The sequence below is a fragment of the Pleurodeles waltl genome, chromosome 3_1, assembly GCF_031143425.1.
Source record: "Pleurodeles waltl isolate 20211129_DDA chromosome 3_1, aPleWal1.hap1.20221129, whole genome shotgun sequence".
Lineage (NCBI taxonomy): Eukaryota > Metazoa > Chordata > Amphibia > Caudata > Salamandridae > Pleurodeles > Pleurodeles waltl.
The window spans coordinates 1309526209-1309544456 of record NC_090440.1 but is presented as its reverse complement, the minus strand read 5'-3'; the positions used below and the strand labels follow the sequence as shown (position 1 = coordinate 1309544456).

General features: G+C 45.1%; 1 protein-coding gene across 2 annotated transcripts in view; it reads right to left on the bottom strand.

Moving 5' to 3' along the window:
* The window catches only part of ADCY5 (adenylate cyclase 5), a 1737221-nt gene that overhangs the window by 596383 nt on the left and 1122590 nt on the right, over nt 1–18248 (bottom strand). For both annotated transcript variants that reach the window (XM_069224661.1, XM_069224662.1), the window contains exon 8: nt 3750–3890. In XM_069224661.1, coding sequence (XP_069080762.1) covers nt 3750–3890 — 141 coding nt within the window. The remainder of the gene's footprint in view (nt 1–3749; nt 3891–18248) is intronic.

The window sequence follows — 18248 nt, the reverse complement described above, 5'->3', positions numbered from 1 at the left end:
TAGAAAGAACAAGGTAAAAGGATGGGTGGAGCATTGGCAGCATGCATCGCTTTGGAGTAGTTTGAGTTTAAACAAGTATTTAGGTGTGTAGTAGAGCCTATTGGAGAAATATTATAGCGCTTGGGTAAGGATCGCGGAATGTGCCGTAGAGTTTATTTAATCCCATATTCTCTGCCAGAGTGAAGTCGGCCACGAGAACCTAAATCTGGTTCCCACAAGAGCTCTACTTTAGATGTTGACCTATCTAAAAGAAGTGTTAACAGTGTTTTATAAATTACTGAGGTCGTGGAAGCATGGAGTACACGTCTGTGAGAGGATTGCAAACTGGGCCTGACTGGGAACCCAAAGCAGCCCTTGCAATTTTGTCAGACCAGCCCATGGGTCAGGGGGCGGGGCTGCTGCAAGTACGAAGCACTCCTGCATTTTGGTACTGGTGGCTGATATTGCAGCACCTTCGCAGAACTGGCCCCCAGTAACATAACCAGCCCCCATCACTGCAAAACCAGCCCGCACCCTTCCAGCCTCCCGGAGGAACGCCTGATGCCAGCTAGGGCCAATCTGGCCCAGATTCCAAAGAGTGACCTTGAATGGAAGGGGAGAAAAAGATGTCCGTGTAATGTCAACAAGGATTCTAAGATCTGATATTGTTTGAGAAATTTCATGGAGAAATTAAAAGAAAAGGAGAGACTTGTAAATGGGATAATAGAGTTATTATGTAGAATCAATCGATGAATGGGACATATACCCTTATTTAACCAGGTGCACCAAAAGAGTGGTTTGCCAATTGCAAATAGCCATCTATTATACCAAATAGGAAGGAATTTATCCCACGAGGAAGATCAGCTACCAAGTATGGCTTGAATAGAGAACAAGAGTAAGAGGTGACTGCGGATACCCAATATTTAAGGTGAAGTGACATATGTATAAAATGAATATGAGAGAAAGGAAAGATAAGAGCTAATTCTAGCTGAAACAATAATTTGGTTGAAGGGTCTGAAGGCTCAAGTTAGCAGCTTCGACAACGTTTAATAATAAAGGCTTTATAACAGGAAAATAAGTCACGAACATTAACCCCTTCGACTGATTTTGATAACTTTAATCGATGTGGGGAAATACCAGAGGGTTTCCCATTCCATATAAATTTAGATAAGAGTCTATCAATAGCTATAAAATATTTGGCTAAGATTTTAATAGGTAGCATCATGAGGAAGAAATTAATACCTGGAACAAGTTACTAGACAAAAAGCGCAATAAAGTAAAAAGCAAGGCAAATCGTTTTTTCTAATTATGAATCCAGGAAGTGGAGTGACATGCCTATATCCATCAGGACTGGCACAACTCTGCTCCAATTTAGGAAAGAACGGAAGACATACCACTGCACTATATTATGAAGTTACTGTCTGAGAATCAGCTTCCGCCCAGTCACTCATTGACTGTATCATGACTTGGACCCCAGATATTGCTCCGCTTCTTAGTGACTAGTTTTGCACAATACAAATAGTTCATACAGACATTCTACCATGCTCACAGCATGTGAGCCCTGCAGATCCATCAAAGCTCAAACATGCCGGCCAATGTTTTATTGCCAGTCAGTGGGCCTGTTGCTCACTTAAACGGAGTAAAAACATTCAAATCAATTACGTAACGTCCCCAATCATAGCTCTTGAACAACAATAACAAAGTGAAACTCCTACGTACTCATTCAATAAGACTCTGTCACACAACCTAGACACAAACTAGAGCATAATATGTGAAACACATCAAAAGAAAACTCAGCATCCAGTTTACAAAATAAACCTAAGAAGTATGTGGAAAGGTACCCCCAGATAGCAGACAGTGCTGGGATCTCTTGTTCATGAGATGTTGTGTGATACATAAAACACAATAACTTAACAGGACATATTGACACACATGACAAACCCAAGGAATAGCTGAGAGCAGTTATACTCACATTTTAAAGGAATTTAATGTAAACTAATCTTAAGATTGGAGTAACATTGTTCCTTCATTTTCAAAGTTAACCCTTGCAATATAACAGTAATACATTCCAATGGTTTAATCCACATCACTAGTTTGCTCCTTTAACAAACCTTTTTTCTCTAGAAAGAAACACATAGATATGTAACAAAAGTGTTTACACAGGAAACCTATTTTCACCCTTGTCAAAACAAAACATTTAATTTATTCTTAGGTGATCACAAAAAAACCCGAGTATGTTGTAGCACAGCCATAAAGCTGCATCAGTTCGGTACCCCATTTCATAGGCAAAATCATTGGCACCCAAATTCTTTCAGCACAATCTACAACCCAGATACCCATCAAACTAAACACTGGTTACTTTGGGGTATCAAAGGAGTAAACAAAAATTGAAAATAAATTGCAGGAGTGTTATATGCTCTTTTGCTGCATCTCTAAGTTATTTGTTCTTGATTGCTATGGCACAACAGTATGACAAAAATATAAACTCTGGTATGCTGGGGTGTTAGGGCCATCCAAGTATTCTAACCAAAATGGATTTCATAGCAGTGAGACCACAAGTTTTCTTCTTAGATAGAATAGTCAGTGGAACTTGCTGACCGTTTTGATGTGCCTGACAGCTTCTTCACACCCGCTTTCAGATGATGGTCTTCTTGTTTCAGCATTTCTAAGTGGCAGGCTTCTTGTCAGTCCTGGCTCGTGGGTCAAAATGGGGGTGGGCAGCACAAGGAGTGGGGTTTGGGAGGAATTAATATATATATATTTTTAAAACACATACCTTTCCGCGCCATGCCGCCATCACGCTGCACATCTCCTGCAGGCTCCAGGCACAGGCTCCCAGCCTGCCCTGTACCAATCCTGACGCTGCTCAGTGTAGCATTAGGATTGGCTGGGAGTGCCATGCCAGGGTGTTCCCAGGCAGACTGGGAGCCTGTGTAGACAGCCTATTGCGCATGTGGGTTTGGCCAGCCCGAGATGGCTGGCCAAACACACATGCGCTCTGAGGGGGGTGCACAGTGCACTCCCCTCGTCCAGGTCACCCAAGGCCCCACCCCTTTCACAAGGAATGGATAATAAACATAGTTTATTATCCTTTCCTTGTTAAAGGGTTTTCAGTGGTTGCTGCTGGCGGGGGGGGGCGGGGTGACACTCCTCCACCCTAGCGAAGGAGCCGCCACTGCTCCTTGTGCCAGCATTTCTAAGCACCCCATGGCAGATGTTGCAGCATAGTCAAGTGCTGCAGCTCTTTACCCCTCTTCTTGGCTTGGTTAATACAATATCGCCTTACCAGGTCCGTGTTTTTTTTTCTATTAGTTACTCCATGTATCTTTTCTTAGGTGAAAATTCCTGTGAATGTTGCATGGCGCAGAAGATAATAAATAAATAGATTGTAAAAACACAGAACTTTGTTAAAAGCTATGTATCACCTATTTTCCTTGGTGGTTGAAAGAAACAGCTATACAGAAAGGCTCCTGTGAGGGCACTCACCCCAAACTTAATTCACTCTTAATCGCATAATGGAAAATAAATCCCCAATGTTTAGGGGAGGACAGTGGTAAAGAGTACACTGTGAAAACAATTTTATGTACGGGTGATCAAATAGTTTTGCCACACAGAAGGGATTGTGTCTTTGAACTATATATTGATTTCACTTTCTTCACTGACAGTATATATATCATAGGTGTTTGTTGTATAAGACCCCTACTCACCCAACATTGCATGGCAGAAACAGAATGGAAACACCCCAGCTACAAACAATAAACACTCATTACCATTCTCTTCATTTCCTTGGAGACCTGGGTGGTACTCAGATGGTTGTAAAAAGGTCGCTCCACGCCCCAATGAGGAGGATTATGGCCCATGGAATTAGTGCGTTGCCTGTTCATCTTTGCGATCATAGCTTTCTCTTCTTTCTGAAAGGAACACAAACGAAAATTCATAATTTCTTTAAGTAATATTTTCATTTCATATTCTTGGATAATGCAGTTAAAATGAAATAATAATTCAGCATTTCTACAAACAAGGGGTTTAATAAAGGTATTCCTCAAACTTTTTATTTAAGTCTGGGTTCAGATTCCATCTCTTTCAATTTGTTTTTAGTGCCTGAATAAACAAGTTACTTACCATAGGTAACGCCTTATCTGGTGGAGACTCGATCTAGTCTCAGATTTCTTACCTTAAAATTATTCCCAGATGTCAGACTGGATCCGGAGTTTTTTTTGTGAGCAGTACCCCTATGCACTGCTAGGTGGCGTCATTTGCCTCTGTGTTGCTTCATTTAGCTCATGCCAGAAGTGACGTGTGTGGTGCCTACACATTTATCACTACAGCACGCTGACGTCAGTTTCTTCTTGTGACTTTCCACTCAGGAACCAGGGAGTCATGAAGAGTACTGACCACTGGTGTGTGAAAACTAGGGCCCTTGAAAGGGAAAAAGCCCTATGTCTAGAAATCCATTTACAGAGCAGGAAAGATGGGTGAGTCAAAAAGGAATCTGTGGCTAGATAGAGTCTCTGTCAGATAAGGTGTTACCGAAGTTAAGTACCTTGCTCTTCTGATAGGGAATTCAAGCCAGAGATTCCTTGCCTTAGAATAGATTCACAAGCAATGCCTGCCTGGAGGAGGGTCTGCAAAACTATATCACACTAGAAAGTCCTGCAGGACTGAGTGGGCAAAGTTCATGTCCCTACGGATCTGACCGTCTATGAAGTAGTGCTTGGTAAATGTGTGTAGAGATGCCCATTGTCTCCTGACCAGCCAGGGCCAGAGACAGAAAGAGGAGATGTATCTGTGTCCCTAGCAGACAACAAACTTGATATGATCCTGGGCAGCCATAGCAGACACACAGCAAGATCTATGTAACTGAGTCAACGCTGTGGTGTTAGAGGTGGGACTGCTCAGCAACAACCATAAAAATCTCTCGGCATGTGTCACCTAAACAGAATGCACTCTTGATGAACTCTGACTTCCTGTCACTGATCTTGACGGGCAGGTCCATTCGTTAATAGCTAAGGTCTGGGAATTGAAAAATAGGGTGGAGAATTCCGAGCGATAATCCCACCACAACAACCTCCGGACTGTTGGATTCCCTGAGGGGGCGGAGGGCCCTAACTCAGTGAAATGACTGGAAAAGGTGATAGCCTCTGCGATGCTGTCCGGTGGTAATCAGGTAGAGCAGGCCCCTTGAGTCCCGCTGTGCAGACCACCTCTAGGGTCACCTCCCAGGCCGGTTGTGATCCGACTTATGAACTTCCAAGATAAAGAAACAAGTCTGGAAGCGGCCCGCACTGGGGAATCAATACTTTATGACAATGCTCGAATCTACTTATTACCTGATTACATGCTAATGGTGCAGCGCCGAAGAGCCTCCTTCTTAGGTGTTAAGAAATGTTTGAGACAGGTAGGACTTATCTACTCTTTGCTATTTCTGGCTAAGATGAAAATGCTGGCAAACCAGACTAGGTATTTTTTTAATGGAGCCTGCGGGTGCCTGGCAATGCGTAAATCGGCATTGGTATGAGTCCGCTGCCCCAGCCACTCAAATGCAATGACCTGGCACTGCGAGGCGGAGTCACTGGAGGCATCAGCGTGTCCAAGAGAGTGCCGGGGCGTGTGTGGAGGGGGCCCCCTGTTTGGCTCCGGCACAAGAGCAGCAACAGCAAACAGTGTCAGCTGTAACAAATCTGACATCTGAGCACCGCTCCCTCTCTGCCACAGCCCATGGATGACTCACTGTCAGAAACTGGTTCTCAGACTTCTTTGAGCAGCACCCCCTTAGCGACCTTGCCTGTAATTACACCGCACACTCAGGAACTGGCAGTCTGAGTCCACTGCACTACCGGGGTGTGATTACTCGGTCTTGTATGTTGGAGACTCCCCCCCCTACTGGCCACCTGTATTATAACTGACAATGACACTTATCTAATTGTCCACCTCACAAAGGGGCAATGGGTTACGGTGCACAATCAGTGAGAACTTTGAGCCTTTATTCTCCTTTCTTTCCCCCTTTTACCAACCTGGTCAAGCACTGGCTCGAACCTTTAGGTCACCCCTAGAATATTCTTCTTGGCTGGGGGCCTTAGCGAGGCTTCACTGTTACAGTTCCCAAACCATTGGTCTGTTAGTTCACTATTTGAGCAGCCGTCGTGCCCCCGGTTACTCCGGGAGGGGAGTTGGGAGTTCCGTTTTTCTAGTTCAGCAGTTCATGCACCACATTTTACACTGGCTCGATGTTGAGCATATTTCTCAAGCCACCACAGAGACAGGACTAGGATACAGATAATTACACGAAATGTTTGCGGAAAGTGGCACATTTCCCAGCAATATATTAGGTGGTGCAGCTCGCAAATACCATTTCTTCAGGAAACACATATTGGGGGGTAAAGACGCCTGACTGTAGAACAGTAGGGTGGACAGTGCTATTGCACCACCTAGTCGGGTTTTACCCATGGGGCACTAATGTGAATTAGCCCAGCAGTTCCCTTTCATTGCATTACCACAGAGTGACCCTGAAGGGTGATACGTCTTTGTGGAGGGACAACTAGATGGGCGACACCTCCTGCTAGGTAGGCAGCATCTATGCGTTGAATGTGGCACAACAAGCTTTTTTGACCTACTTTACGGTCACCCTCACAAAGTGAAAACATATTCTATGGATTATTGGAGGTGACTTCAATTGTGTCCTTAACCCCAACCTAGACTGCTCCCACCCCCACTACCAAGCTCTCCCATTGTGACAGCAGCAGCGGGCCTTACCCAGTGGCTCACACACTGGTCTCTCCTAGATATTTGGCGCACACTATAGCCAGACACAGAAGACTACTCATATTACTTCCCCTATGATCTACATGTGCATCTGGACCGCATACTGTGCCACCTGACTATTCTCTCCCAGGTAAAAAGCGGAGAGTACCTTGGAAAGACTTTCTCCGACCATAACCCATTTCAGTCACATCCTGAATGGGGAGAACCCCACCTCCCCACCTGGCCCATTTAACCAGACATATTAGAAGATGCTGCATTCCAAGACACGACTCGAAAAGCAATATCTTATTACATGGAAGATAACTGGGTCACAGCCACATCCAGGCCCATAGAACGGCAGGCTTTAAAGGTAGTAATGTGCGGTCAATGCAGCAATGCAGTAGTAGGGGTGAGGGAAGATCTCCACAGAAACTTGACTAAGCTGGAGATGTCCCTAAGCATACTAGAGGCAGAGACCCTTAGAACCGATGCTGCTTGGTGAGCCTTTGGGGTGGCCAGAGATCGGCATGCCAGACTCATAGACTGATTTAGATACCTAGATTTTAGAGCCTATAAGACCAAGATGCATGCCAAGGGTAATAAATCTGGCCAGTTATTGGCTTGGCTATTACGTAGTGCCACCCCCGCTACTCAGATAACCATAATCCATCAATACCAACCTGCTCTATCACTAGGCAATTAGACATCCACACCGCATTCACAGCATACTACAAATTATTGTATAAATGAACTTCCCTTCTCTCAATAGAGCAGCCAAATACAAACTCTTTTTGAGGGAATTACACTGCCCGCCATAGACTCAGTAGCCCCTGAGGACCTCAAGATGCCTATCACAGAACAGGAGCTGGGTGGCACCATTCAGGGGTCTGCCACAAGCAAAACCTCCTGGCTGGATGGCCTTCCAGTTGAATTCTCCAAGCACACGTACGAGGAACTCCCATGCCCCAAACATTTGGAGTTGTACCAAACCGCATTAGAAGAGGAATGTCTTCCTCTGACACTTCGAGAATACCTGATAGTCTCACTAAGAAACCTGACAAAGACACACTTGAATTGACATCCTACCAACCACTGCCCATGTTAGGTACTGACTATGAAAAACACTATTATCGCAGGATGCCTCCTAGAGCACATGCCCCAGCTGGTCCACCCAGACCAGAATAGCTTCATCCCTAATCGCTGAATAACTCTAAATATCAGCAGGCTCCACAGGGTGTTAAAACTTGGGCCCGCCCTCTGGCCATATGCAGCTTGCCTAGTGTTAAATCTGGTAAAGGCCTTTGATACAGTTTAACAGGAGTATATGTTTGCAACATTCTAGAAGCTGGGCATTACTGAACTTCCATTACACCTCATATGAATCTTTAACACAAACCCTACGGCCAGAGGTATAAGAGATCAACTAATATCGGCCCTGACAATTAACAGAGACACACGTCAGGGGTGCCCATTCTCTCCACTCGCCTTTGCTTTAGCCATAAAGCCACTTGATCAATGACTGCAACACGGTGGTTGGGTGTGGGGTATCCCCAGGGGAGATGAACTACACATTGTCTTCCTTCGTGCAGACGATGTGTTCCTCTATATCCAAGAGATCCAACAGGAGATTGATATGACCTTGGAGGAATTCTGTGCTGCCTGGGGGAGAACTGGACTAAGTCCTGTTTGTTCCTCCTGAACTCGCACTGCCCACCACATAATTTGATAGTGGGTCTTCACCCAATGTACTGGGAGCCATGCACAATTTGATACCTTCACATCTGCATATATCACAGCATACAGGACTTAATAGATGGCAACCTCATGAGGGCCATTGTCTCCCTTCGCCCAAAGCTCACATTCTGTAGCACACACCCACTTATAGTAGAGGGCCAAGTATCACTGTCCAAGATGGTGATGCACCCTCATCTTTTTTATTATTTCCATAACTTTCCAGTGGATATTCGTTACTCCACATTTCACACTCTTCATGGCATGTTGGGAAACTTTATTTGGAATAAGGGTAAAACATGTGTTGCACTCTATAAGCTCCAGCTGCCATTCGATAGAGGAGGCCTAGGAGCCCCTAATTTTGGGCATTTTTATTTAGCGGCACAACTGCAATGGCCATCCAGTTGATTGGCAGGCCATCTCTTAGAAGAGCTGGTTTCGCCCATGCCACGCTGTACCTGAATGATACATGAATTGTTGCTGCCAAAAGGCAAGCTCCCAGAATAGTCAAACAATATGTTGAACATGGCGCTTGTCAGCTACAATAGAAGCCTAAGGCTGTCCTGGACCCTCGCCCTATACACACCAGAGATTTGCATTAATTCTATTCCCCCATTCAGGGATTTGTTGGGGAGAGAGGGGGTGGAGGTCTGGGAAGCAGCAGGCTAGACACCCTTGCTGCCCTATTTCAGGACATTGGTCATGCTCTGACACAAAAGGAGTGGGACATGTTCTATTATACCCACCCAGCTCTCCTGCAACGCAAAATTTCATTATAAACAACATAGCATCCTACACAGATCATACCTCACACCAGCATGTCTACACTAAATATACGGCGCTGCCTCGACCTGTACTAGATGTGGCGCTCAAAATGCTGACATGCCACATATGTTTTACAATTGGACAGTGGTAATTTTGATGAGGAAAGAGGTCATGGACGCACTGGCAAACATCATAGGGCGGGCAGGATTGTGCATTATAGAAGCTGGTGTATTGGGGCTGTTTAAATCTAAGAGGACGGACAGAGAGCTCTACCAACCATTTTATAGACTTGACTTTGCTGATGGCCTGAAGAACTGTGATGCAGTGGAAGGCTGTTAGACTCCAGGACTCCAATACTGGCGTGTGGCTACCCTGAAATGAGGTACAGTCCCATCAGCACGCGCGTAGTCCGTCTTCACTTTTACTCCCCTCGGAAACCCGGATATCCAGGTTCTCAGGTATTGCGAACGCGTCCGCATCCGTGTTTTGTCCAGGTAAGGACACGGGAATCCGGTCACCCGGGTCCCCGCTATCATCAGCTCCATGTTCCCAAGGGTCGTTGGAGTGGCATTCCGCTCCCGGTACCATGTGTGGCGTAGCCGGGGAGTCCGACTCCCGGCTACACACCCCACCCCAAGATCGGGACTGATATAGTTCTGAAGGTTCAGGAAATCTAGATAAATAGTCCGCAGGACACTGAAGAGCTCCCGGAATATGTTGGACCTGGAAAGAGAAGGGTTGGAGTTCCATAAACCACCTGAGGATGCTGGAGTTGGGGTTCTTATTGGAAGCCAACCAAGTAAGGGGACCACGGTCAGTGTAGAGAAAAAAAGGATGCCCCAAGAGATAGTACCGCAGGTTCTCAATGGCCCACTTGATAGCAAGACATTCACGTTCGATAATTGGATAATGTAGGTCCCTGGGCAATAGTTTCCTACTAATAAACATGATGGGGTGGTCATGGCCCTCGTCGTCAGGTTGGGATAGGACCGCTCCTAATCCCACGTCAGAGGCATCGGTGTAAAGATGAAAGACCTTAGCAAAATCAGGACATCGGAAGACTGGCTCCATAGTGAGACAGGATTTTAAGTGTTGAAAGCTAGAGAGTTGGTCGGGTGTAAGAGCAGACAGTTTGGATGGCAGGAATTTTTTTAAGGTATGTAAGGGGGGCTGCCAAAGTGGAATATCTGGGTATAAATCGTCGGTAATAACCTATTAACCCCAAGAAGGAGCGAAGTTCCTTTTTTGTCGTGGGAGTAGGAACTAGCTGGATAGCCTCTATTTTACTTTTTTGAGGTCGCAGTTGTCCCTTCCCTATAAAATATCTGAGATAAGCTATATGATTATATGCCAGATGACATTTCTTTGGGTTAGCCGTAAGACCAGCCGTGTGTGACACACGGAAAATGTTGTTTAGATGGTCAAGATGGTCCTCCCATGTTTTGCTGAAGACGACGATATAGTCTAGATAGGCGGCGGCATACTTTTGGAAAGGTCGTAGGAGATGGTCCATCAATCTTTGAAAAGTAGCCGGAGCCCCGTGGAGGCCAAATGGGAGAACCGTAAATTGATAGAGCCCTGAGGGGGTGGGGAAAGCGTTTTTTGCCGATCTGCCGGAACTAAGGGTATTTGCCAGTACCCTTTTGTTAAGTCAAGTGCTGACATGTATCGGGCCTTGCCTAATCTCTCGAGGAGGTCGTCTACTCGGGGAATAGGATAGGTGTCAAATAGGGAAATGTTATTTAAACTGCGGAAATCAATACAGAATCTTATAGAACCATCTGGTTTTGGTACCAGCACCACCGGGGAACACCAAGGGCTGACAGAGGGTTCTATTACTTTCATGTGTAACATAGTTTGTACTTCTTGTTCGATTAAATGTTTGCGGGCCTCGGCAATACGATAGGGTTGAAGTCGTACTACTTGACCATCTGGAGTTCTAATATGATGTTGTATCAAATGGGTTTTACCGGGTTTTCCTGAAAAAAAACTATTATGGAGTTCCAAAAGGCTTTTTAATTGTTTTAGCTGTCTTCCTGTGATGTCTGGATTAATTTGAGGTCTTTCTGGAATTCTATCAGTTTTGGTGGGACACAGTTCAATGTCTAAGGGTTTCTCTGGTGTTATCAAGAATTCTGTAGCAGTATGATTTGAGGAGATAGTGGGTTCTTCCCATTTTTTTAATAAGTTGATATGGTAAATTTGTACTTTTTTTGGGCTTCTGGATAGTTCTAATAGGTAAGTAACAGGGGTGACTGGTTTTAGTATGGTATACGGACCTTGCCACTTGGCTAATAGTTTATTGTTAGAAGAGGGGCGTAATATCAGAACTTTATCATTGGGTTGTAGGCGTCTTGTTTTTGTACCTCGGTCATAGTATCTTTTTTGGGTGTTTTGTGCTTTTTCCATATGATTACATACATCCTCCCATACCGTCTGCAGTTGATCTTTAGGTGCGTGTACATACTCTAATAGGGGTTTCTCGCTTTCTCCTTCCTCTTCCCACATCTCAGCTGCCATATCTAATAGGCTACGAGGTTGTCGTCCAAAGACGAGTTCAAAGGGGCTGTGCCCGGTCGAGGCTTGTTCATGTGATCTTATGGCATACAAAACCAAGGGAAGCTTTCGGTCCCAATCTCGTCCGGACTCAGAGACCATTTTTCTCAATAGCGTTTTTATGGTGCGGTTGTATCTTTCAACCAAACCATCCGTTTGGTATGATATACTGAGGTTTTAATTTGTTTAACTCCTAAAGTCTTACAAATATCGGCCATTAAAGCGGACATGAAAGGTGTCCCTTGGTCCGTCAATATTTCATTGGGAAACCCAACCCTGGCAAAGAAGGCGATCATGGCTTGGGCCACATTTCTGGTTGTCATACTAGTAAGAGGTATAGCCTCAGGGTACCTAGTGACATAGTCAACAAGAACCAAAATATATGTATGTCCTTCAGTGGAAAGGAGTAGGGGACCTACTAAGTCCATCCTAATTCTAGAAAATGGGACGTCAATGATAGGTAAAGGTTGTAGGGGTGCTCTCCTTTGTGGCCCTGGGTCTACGAGCTGACATCTGGGACATTGGGCACAATACCGCCGTAGGTGGGCATAAACCCCCGGCCAATAAAATCTTCGTAATAAATATTCTTCAGTTTTGTCCCTTCCATAATGCCCCCCTCCCGGTTGGTTGTGAGCCAGAAAGAGTACTTGGGTACGGTAGTGCTCGGGTACCACTAATTGCCGTTTCTCCCCATCGCCCCGCTTGATGACCCTGTAAAGGAGGTTGATTTGTATGAGGAAGTACGGACCCACCTCGTAGGTACTTTCTGTTTTCACCGTTTTCCAAGCGTTACGGAGAGATGGGTCCTCCCGCTGACTGGCCCGGAATGAGGGAGAGGGAGGTGGAATAGTGGCCACTACCTTCTCTGCATTCTTTTGTTTTTCTTTGGTCCAATAGAGTTGTTTTATTTGTCTCTTTTCTCGTCTGGTGGGTTTATGCCAGTGAGGGTTACTCTCAATATTAGAATAGGAAAAGGGAGCCTCGGCCCACCAGGAGTCTGACAGGATCCTGGATTGCACCCCTTTTAACAGTTCCGAAAAGCGTATATAATCGGTCCCTAGGATACATTCCTCGACCAAACGGTCCATGACACCCACCTGCAGTATGTCTTGTTTTCCTTCCCACTCCATCTGCACTGGTGTCAGGGGGTAGTTTCTTTTATCCCCGTGTATGCAACAGATAGAGACCCATCGGGTGGCTGTTGTTCTGATAGGTTTATCATGTTGGCTCTTATGACGGATTGGCTACACCCTGAATCAATCAGGGCTACGATAGGTTGTCCGTTAACTTTTATTTCATGTCTGTACCATGAGTCGCGCCCTCCTGTGCATAGGACTCGTCCCCTCGTGATTCCAATCTCCATTGGTTCGGGTTTGTCCCCTTTTCTCGGACATAACCTTGCTATATGTCCCCACTCACATTGTGGTTGTTGCATTGGTGGGTGGTCCCCCCTTTTGGTAGCGCCACGTCCTCTGTAGTTTTCCTTGGGAGCGATCGAGCAGGTATTGGTGACAATCTGGGTGTGGGTTTAGATATTCCACTCCTGAATTCTGTCGATCTATGGTATGCGCAGGCTAAGTCCACCGCCATAGTTGTATCGACGTTGGGGTGCTGACGCATCCAACTGCGGGTGTGGGAAGGGAGGGATTCTAGATATTGTTCTAAGATCACCGCTTTTATAACATCCTCTCTTTCTGTTCCTAGAGGCCCTAGCCACTTAAGTCCCAGATGCTTTACTTTATAACAGTGTTCGGGGATCTTCCGTAGGGCCCCATTTATTTTCCGAAACCGCAGGCGGTAATACTCTGCGTCGTGGCCCACCCTCTCCAGGATACTCTTTTTTATGTCCTTATACAGTGTTGTACTGTCCGGATTTGCAGCTTGATAAGCAGTTTAGAGTATACCTGTTAACGACGGGGCTACGTATTGACCCCAGCGCTCTTCAGGCCATTGGGCGGAGGAGGCTACTCTTTCAAAGTTTGTAAAAAATGCGTCCGGGTCCTCCCCGTCCTGATATTTTTGGAGGACCGAGCTAGGTACGTTCGGATGGACTTTGCTAGCTGCGATAGTGTCGGTTAGCTTATGATTGTTTGCCATGATGGTGGCCTGGCTCTTTAACGCACTCTGGAGTGCCTCTCTATCTTCTTTAGCTTCTCTTTGTTGGGCCTCCCATACTAACTGGAGGTGACGTTGACCTTCCGCCAGCTACTGGATAATGTCCTCCAAGGTGGGTTTTTCCTCCATTTTTTCTTTTGGTCCGTCCTCTATTGCTCACCAAGTCCCACTTCTTACACCACTGTGGCAGTGGGCGTAGCGATAAGAAGGACTACGATACTCAAGTGAAAGAGGTGAGTAAATGTGTTTTATTTATAAAGTTTGAACTGGTAACTGTCTAAGGTTAGAGGCCTGCTGGATAATGATTCTCCGTTGTCTCCTTCCTCCCCAGGGCTCCTGATGACTGGTGATGATATTCCCCCAATGGTATTTCCAGGTGTACCGGGAAAAATAAGAGGAATGGAAATAAGGGTAATTCTAGGGATTTATACTGTCGAGTATTTTGTGCAAGAGAAAAGAGAGGGAGAGAGAGAGAGAGAGAGAGTGAGAGATGTGCGCTCCCCACAGATAGGATATTGCAGTGACCGGAAGTAAGGGTCCAGTGAAGTCACCTCGGTGAAGGGTGAGTAGATTTCCTTTCCTTTCTGTGCCTTTTGTGGTAATTTACGTGCCCCTCTGGAAGTCCTTCCCTCTCCCCTTCTTTTCCTCCCCTCCCTCGTCTCCCTCAGCCCCCTCCCTCCCCTTCGTCAAATGAAAACTGGCCTTTAAATAGGACCGTCCCTGGCTGAGCCACGTCCCTCCTGGGACGTGGTGGCTTTTGGGCTCCTGGGGACCTTCCCGTCCCTTGGGTTTGTCTCCTGGACTGGTCTCCGCCTGTTCTGCCTCCTCGGTGTGGTCGGGTCTCTTCTCTGCTCCAGCTCTGCGCTCCGCCTCTGCTTCCTCCTTGGTGTCTTCTCTCCATAACGAGCCGCGCGCGCGTAGTCCTTCACTTTTACTCCCCTCGGATATCCGGGTTCTCAGGTATTGCGATCGCGTCCGCATCCGTGTTTTGTCCAGGTAAGGACACGGGAATCCGGTCACCCGGGTCCCCGCTATCTTCGGCTCCATGTTCCCAAGGGTCGTTGGAGTGGCATTCCGCTCCCGGTACCATGTGTGGCGTAGCCGGGGAGTCCGACTCCCGGCTACACTTCCCTTTCTGGGATCCAACATAACCCATGAAGAGTTGTTTGTCCACCCAGAACTGTTTTTTCCAGTCAAGGTAGAACAACAATACTCTTTTTAGGTCCAGCCAGTGGAACCGCTCCTCTTCCTTAGATAGATGAGGCAGGGTGTAATAGGTAGGCAGAATGATTCCTGGCCTACTTGAAAGGGCGTGACTACCTGCGGAAAAAAGGAAGCTCTAGTGCGAAGGACCAGCTTGCCTGGGAAGATGTTGAGGTATGGAGGCTTTGATGACAATGCCTGGAGCTCACTGACCCTACAGGCAGATGTTATTGCCACTAGAAAGGCCGTCCTGACAGTGAGGAGCCTGATAGGACAGTCGTATAGTGGCTCAGAAGGTGCACACATCAGAAATATAAGGACTAAATTTAGGTCCCACTTAGCCGAACTACGCCACCTACCAGTGTGCAAATGTACAGCTCACAAAAATATTTCCGGATCTAATCTGGCGCCTGCGGATAAGTTAAAGTAAGGATTCTGCAGCTAGAAGTCTCTACCAAATATTTAAGAAGATAGGCTGTGTGACTAGCACTATTCACAAGCCACCAAAACTTTTGCATATTCTCGTCGTCAGTTTTGTTTAGAACAGTCATTGGATTTGCAAGAAATATGGACAAACAGGGTTTGTTGTGTGGGAAACCAGTAGTGGAAATATCAATGTTTAAGGAATCTTGTGTAACCTCTCTCTCACTAATGCAATCAAACTGTTGGCAAAGAATGTGCATATTAACTTTAAGGTAGCTTTCATCATTGATTTATGAAATCATGGGAAGATAAAAACTCAATTGTAAACTACTTGCATAGGAGATCACTTCAAGGAAAAGCTTGGACTCCGTAGTTAATTTATAATAATACATCTTGACATATAACAACATTAGAGGAAATAAATTTCTCTCTAAATGTCGATCTAGGAAAAAGGTGGGCATTTTCAGTTTGAATTATTCAAAACTATATAATATAATTGCGCTTCCGTACCACAACAAATGGCAATTGACCCTGCTATAAGAAATGAAAGAGATCAATTATCAATGCCTCAAATCGTGAGTGATGAAGTATTTGTTGTAGAGATTCACATCACCCCAGATCTGGATCACTATAGGAGCAAATGTATCTTTTCTTATTTTCAAATGCCTTCGATTACAACATATATCCAAATGTTTAACAGTGTAATGATTTCACAAAATTGGTACGAGGAAGTGAATAAAAAAACGGCAGAGTCAAACTACAATAGATCGGTAAAATTGAAATGGATTTTTTTTGTGTGCAAAAAGGCTTATTTACGTTTCCCTTAGTCAAGTGTGCTAATGTAGCAAAGCAAAATGGGACAAAACAACTTCTGAACAGAACACAATTTAGCCATCAGCTGTTTAAACTATTTAACTGTGTGGTCAGTTGAGATTAACACACATCCTTGGCTACGACGTCAAGGGTGAAAATGGAACAAAGAAAAACAGGGCAAAGCAAATAACGGAATAAAATACAATTTAGCCCAACAGAGGGAACACAATACTCTTGAATTCCCAGGAAAATATTTTACCGGGTGTCATGCTTTTCTGCACAGTGGAAATTAGTTTGTTTTATCAGGAACTCTGCTCAGTGGAAATTAGTTTATTTCATCTGTCTGCACAGTCAAGAGTGCAAGTAAGGCAAAACAAAAGGCGAAAAGCGCATTACAAAACAGAACACAATTTTGTCTCTACGGAGGAGACAATTTTAGCCGATGCCTTCCTTCTCTGCTCAGTGGTGATAAGCACATCTCTACTAGTTACATGGTTAAGGGTGCAAATGCAGTGAAGAAAAACGGGGCAAAGCAAACTAAGAAGCAGAACACACCTCGGGCCCCAGCAGAGGAAACTATTTTAGCTGATGCATTGCTTCTCTGGAAGTCGTAGCCTGGGTGGGGTGTCAAGAGTGGAGTGCAAAGTCACTAAATTGATATTATCGGTGGGTCCCTAAGGCTAATATACCGATAAAAATAGATTGCAGATGATAACTTTGCAATGCTAATGCTTCTCCTAGAGTCCATTCCTGGCCAAACATTGTTCTAACCCAGTGGTTCACAACCTGTGGTCCGGGGACCCCTGGGGGTCCGCGAAGCCTTCTCAGGGGGTCCGCGATTGCTTAGAAAATTACAAAATATTAACAAATATTGACAAATTAGGTCCCCAGCTTCCAGTAATGACTCAGGCGGGGGTCCCCGTATTCCAATGATGATTCAGTGGGGGTCCCTGGGTTCCATTAATGTTAAAATGGGGGTCCACATAAATCAAAAGGTTGGGAACCACTGTTCTAATCTGTACACCACATTTGTGCTATCCATAGCAAACTTCCCAAGATAAAATGAAAGAGAAACACAACATTTGGGGGCCTCCTTTAATTCCAATTTGGTAATCAGCATATGTCTAATCTAGCATTAACAGGCTAACATTTGCAAATATTTTTGAGGCAAATTGTTGTGCATTTTGAATAAATGAAGCCAAAAGTATAACCAAGCCGAAAACGTATGTTGGACAATTTTGCTGCACCAGTCAACAAAGATATCTGTGGAGCCCTGAAAGGAAATTGCATCACCTGGGACTCAATCTATAACTTTACCGGGCAGCCCCAGCATCTTTTAAAGGATCAAACATACATACTTGTAGAATTCTGTCACATTTTGTGGCACGCTCTTGTTCAGGTACAAAGTTATTAGTGCTGAAAATTTGTTTTTCCAGTGGATTAGCCATGGAACCCATGACAACAGAATCACTAATGATGCACAATCAACGCTTATCGCTGCCATGCAACCAAACAATGCAAGATGATGCTCACTACATAGTGTACAATATGTATGTAATACAGATATGAAGTTGTGGTAGTTCCATTTTATCTCTTGGCACCGATATGTCCTAGAGAAAGGCGTTGTATAGTACGGCTCTTAATCACATGAGTGTAGCACGGACGTCAGGCCTGGACTCCATGGAATTTTCATTAATCTATGACCAGAGAGGAATGCAATGTAATGGAACACAAGAGAACATAGCAGAGCACTATGGATGACTACTGAGTACAAAGGAGGAATGCGAAAATCCTGGACCTACGATATATTTATTTTACAGAAAAGGACCTGAGCATTTGCTCCTAACTTCAATCTCTCCCTTATGGTTAATGGCGCTCGTCTTTATCCTCTAGGAACAATGACCAAGTTAATAGGTCACTGC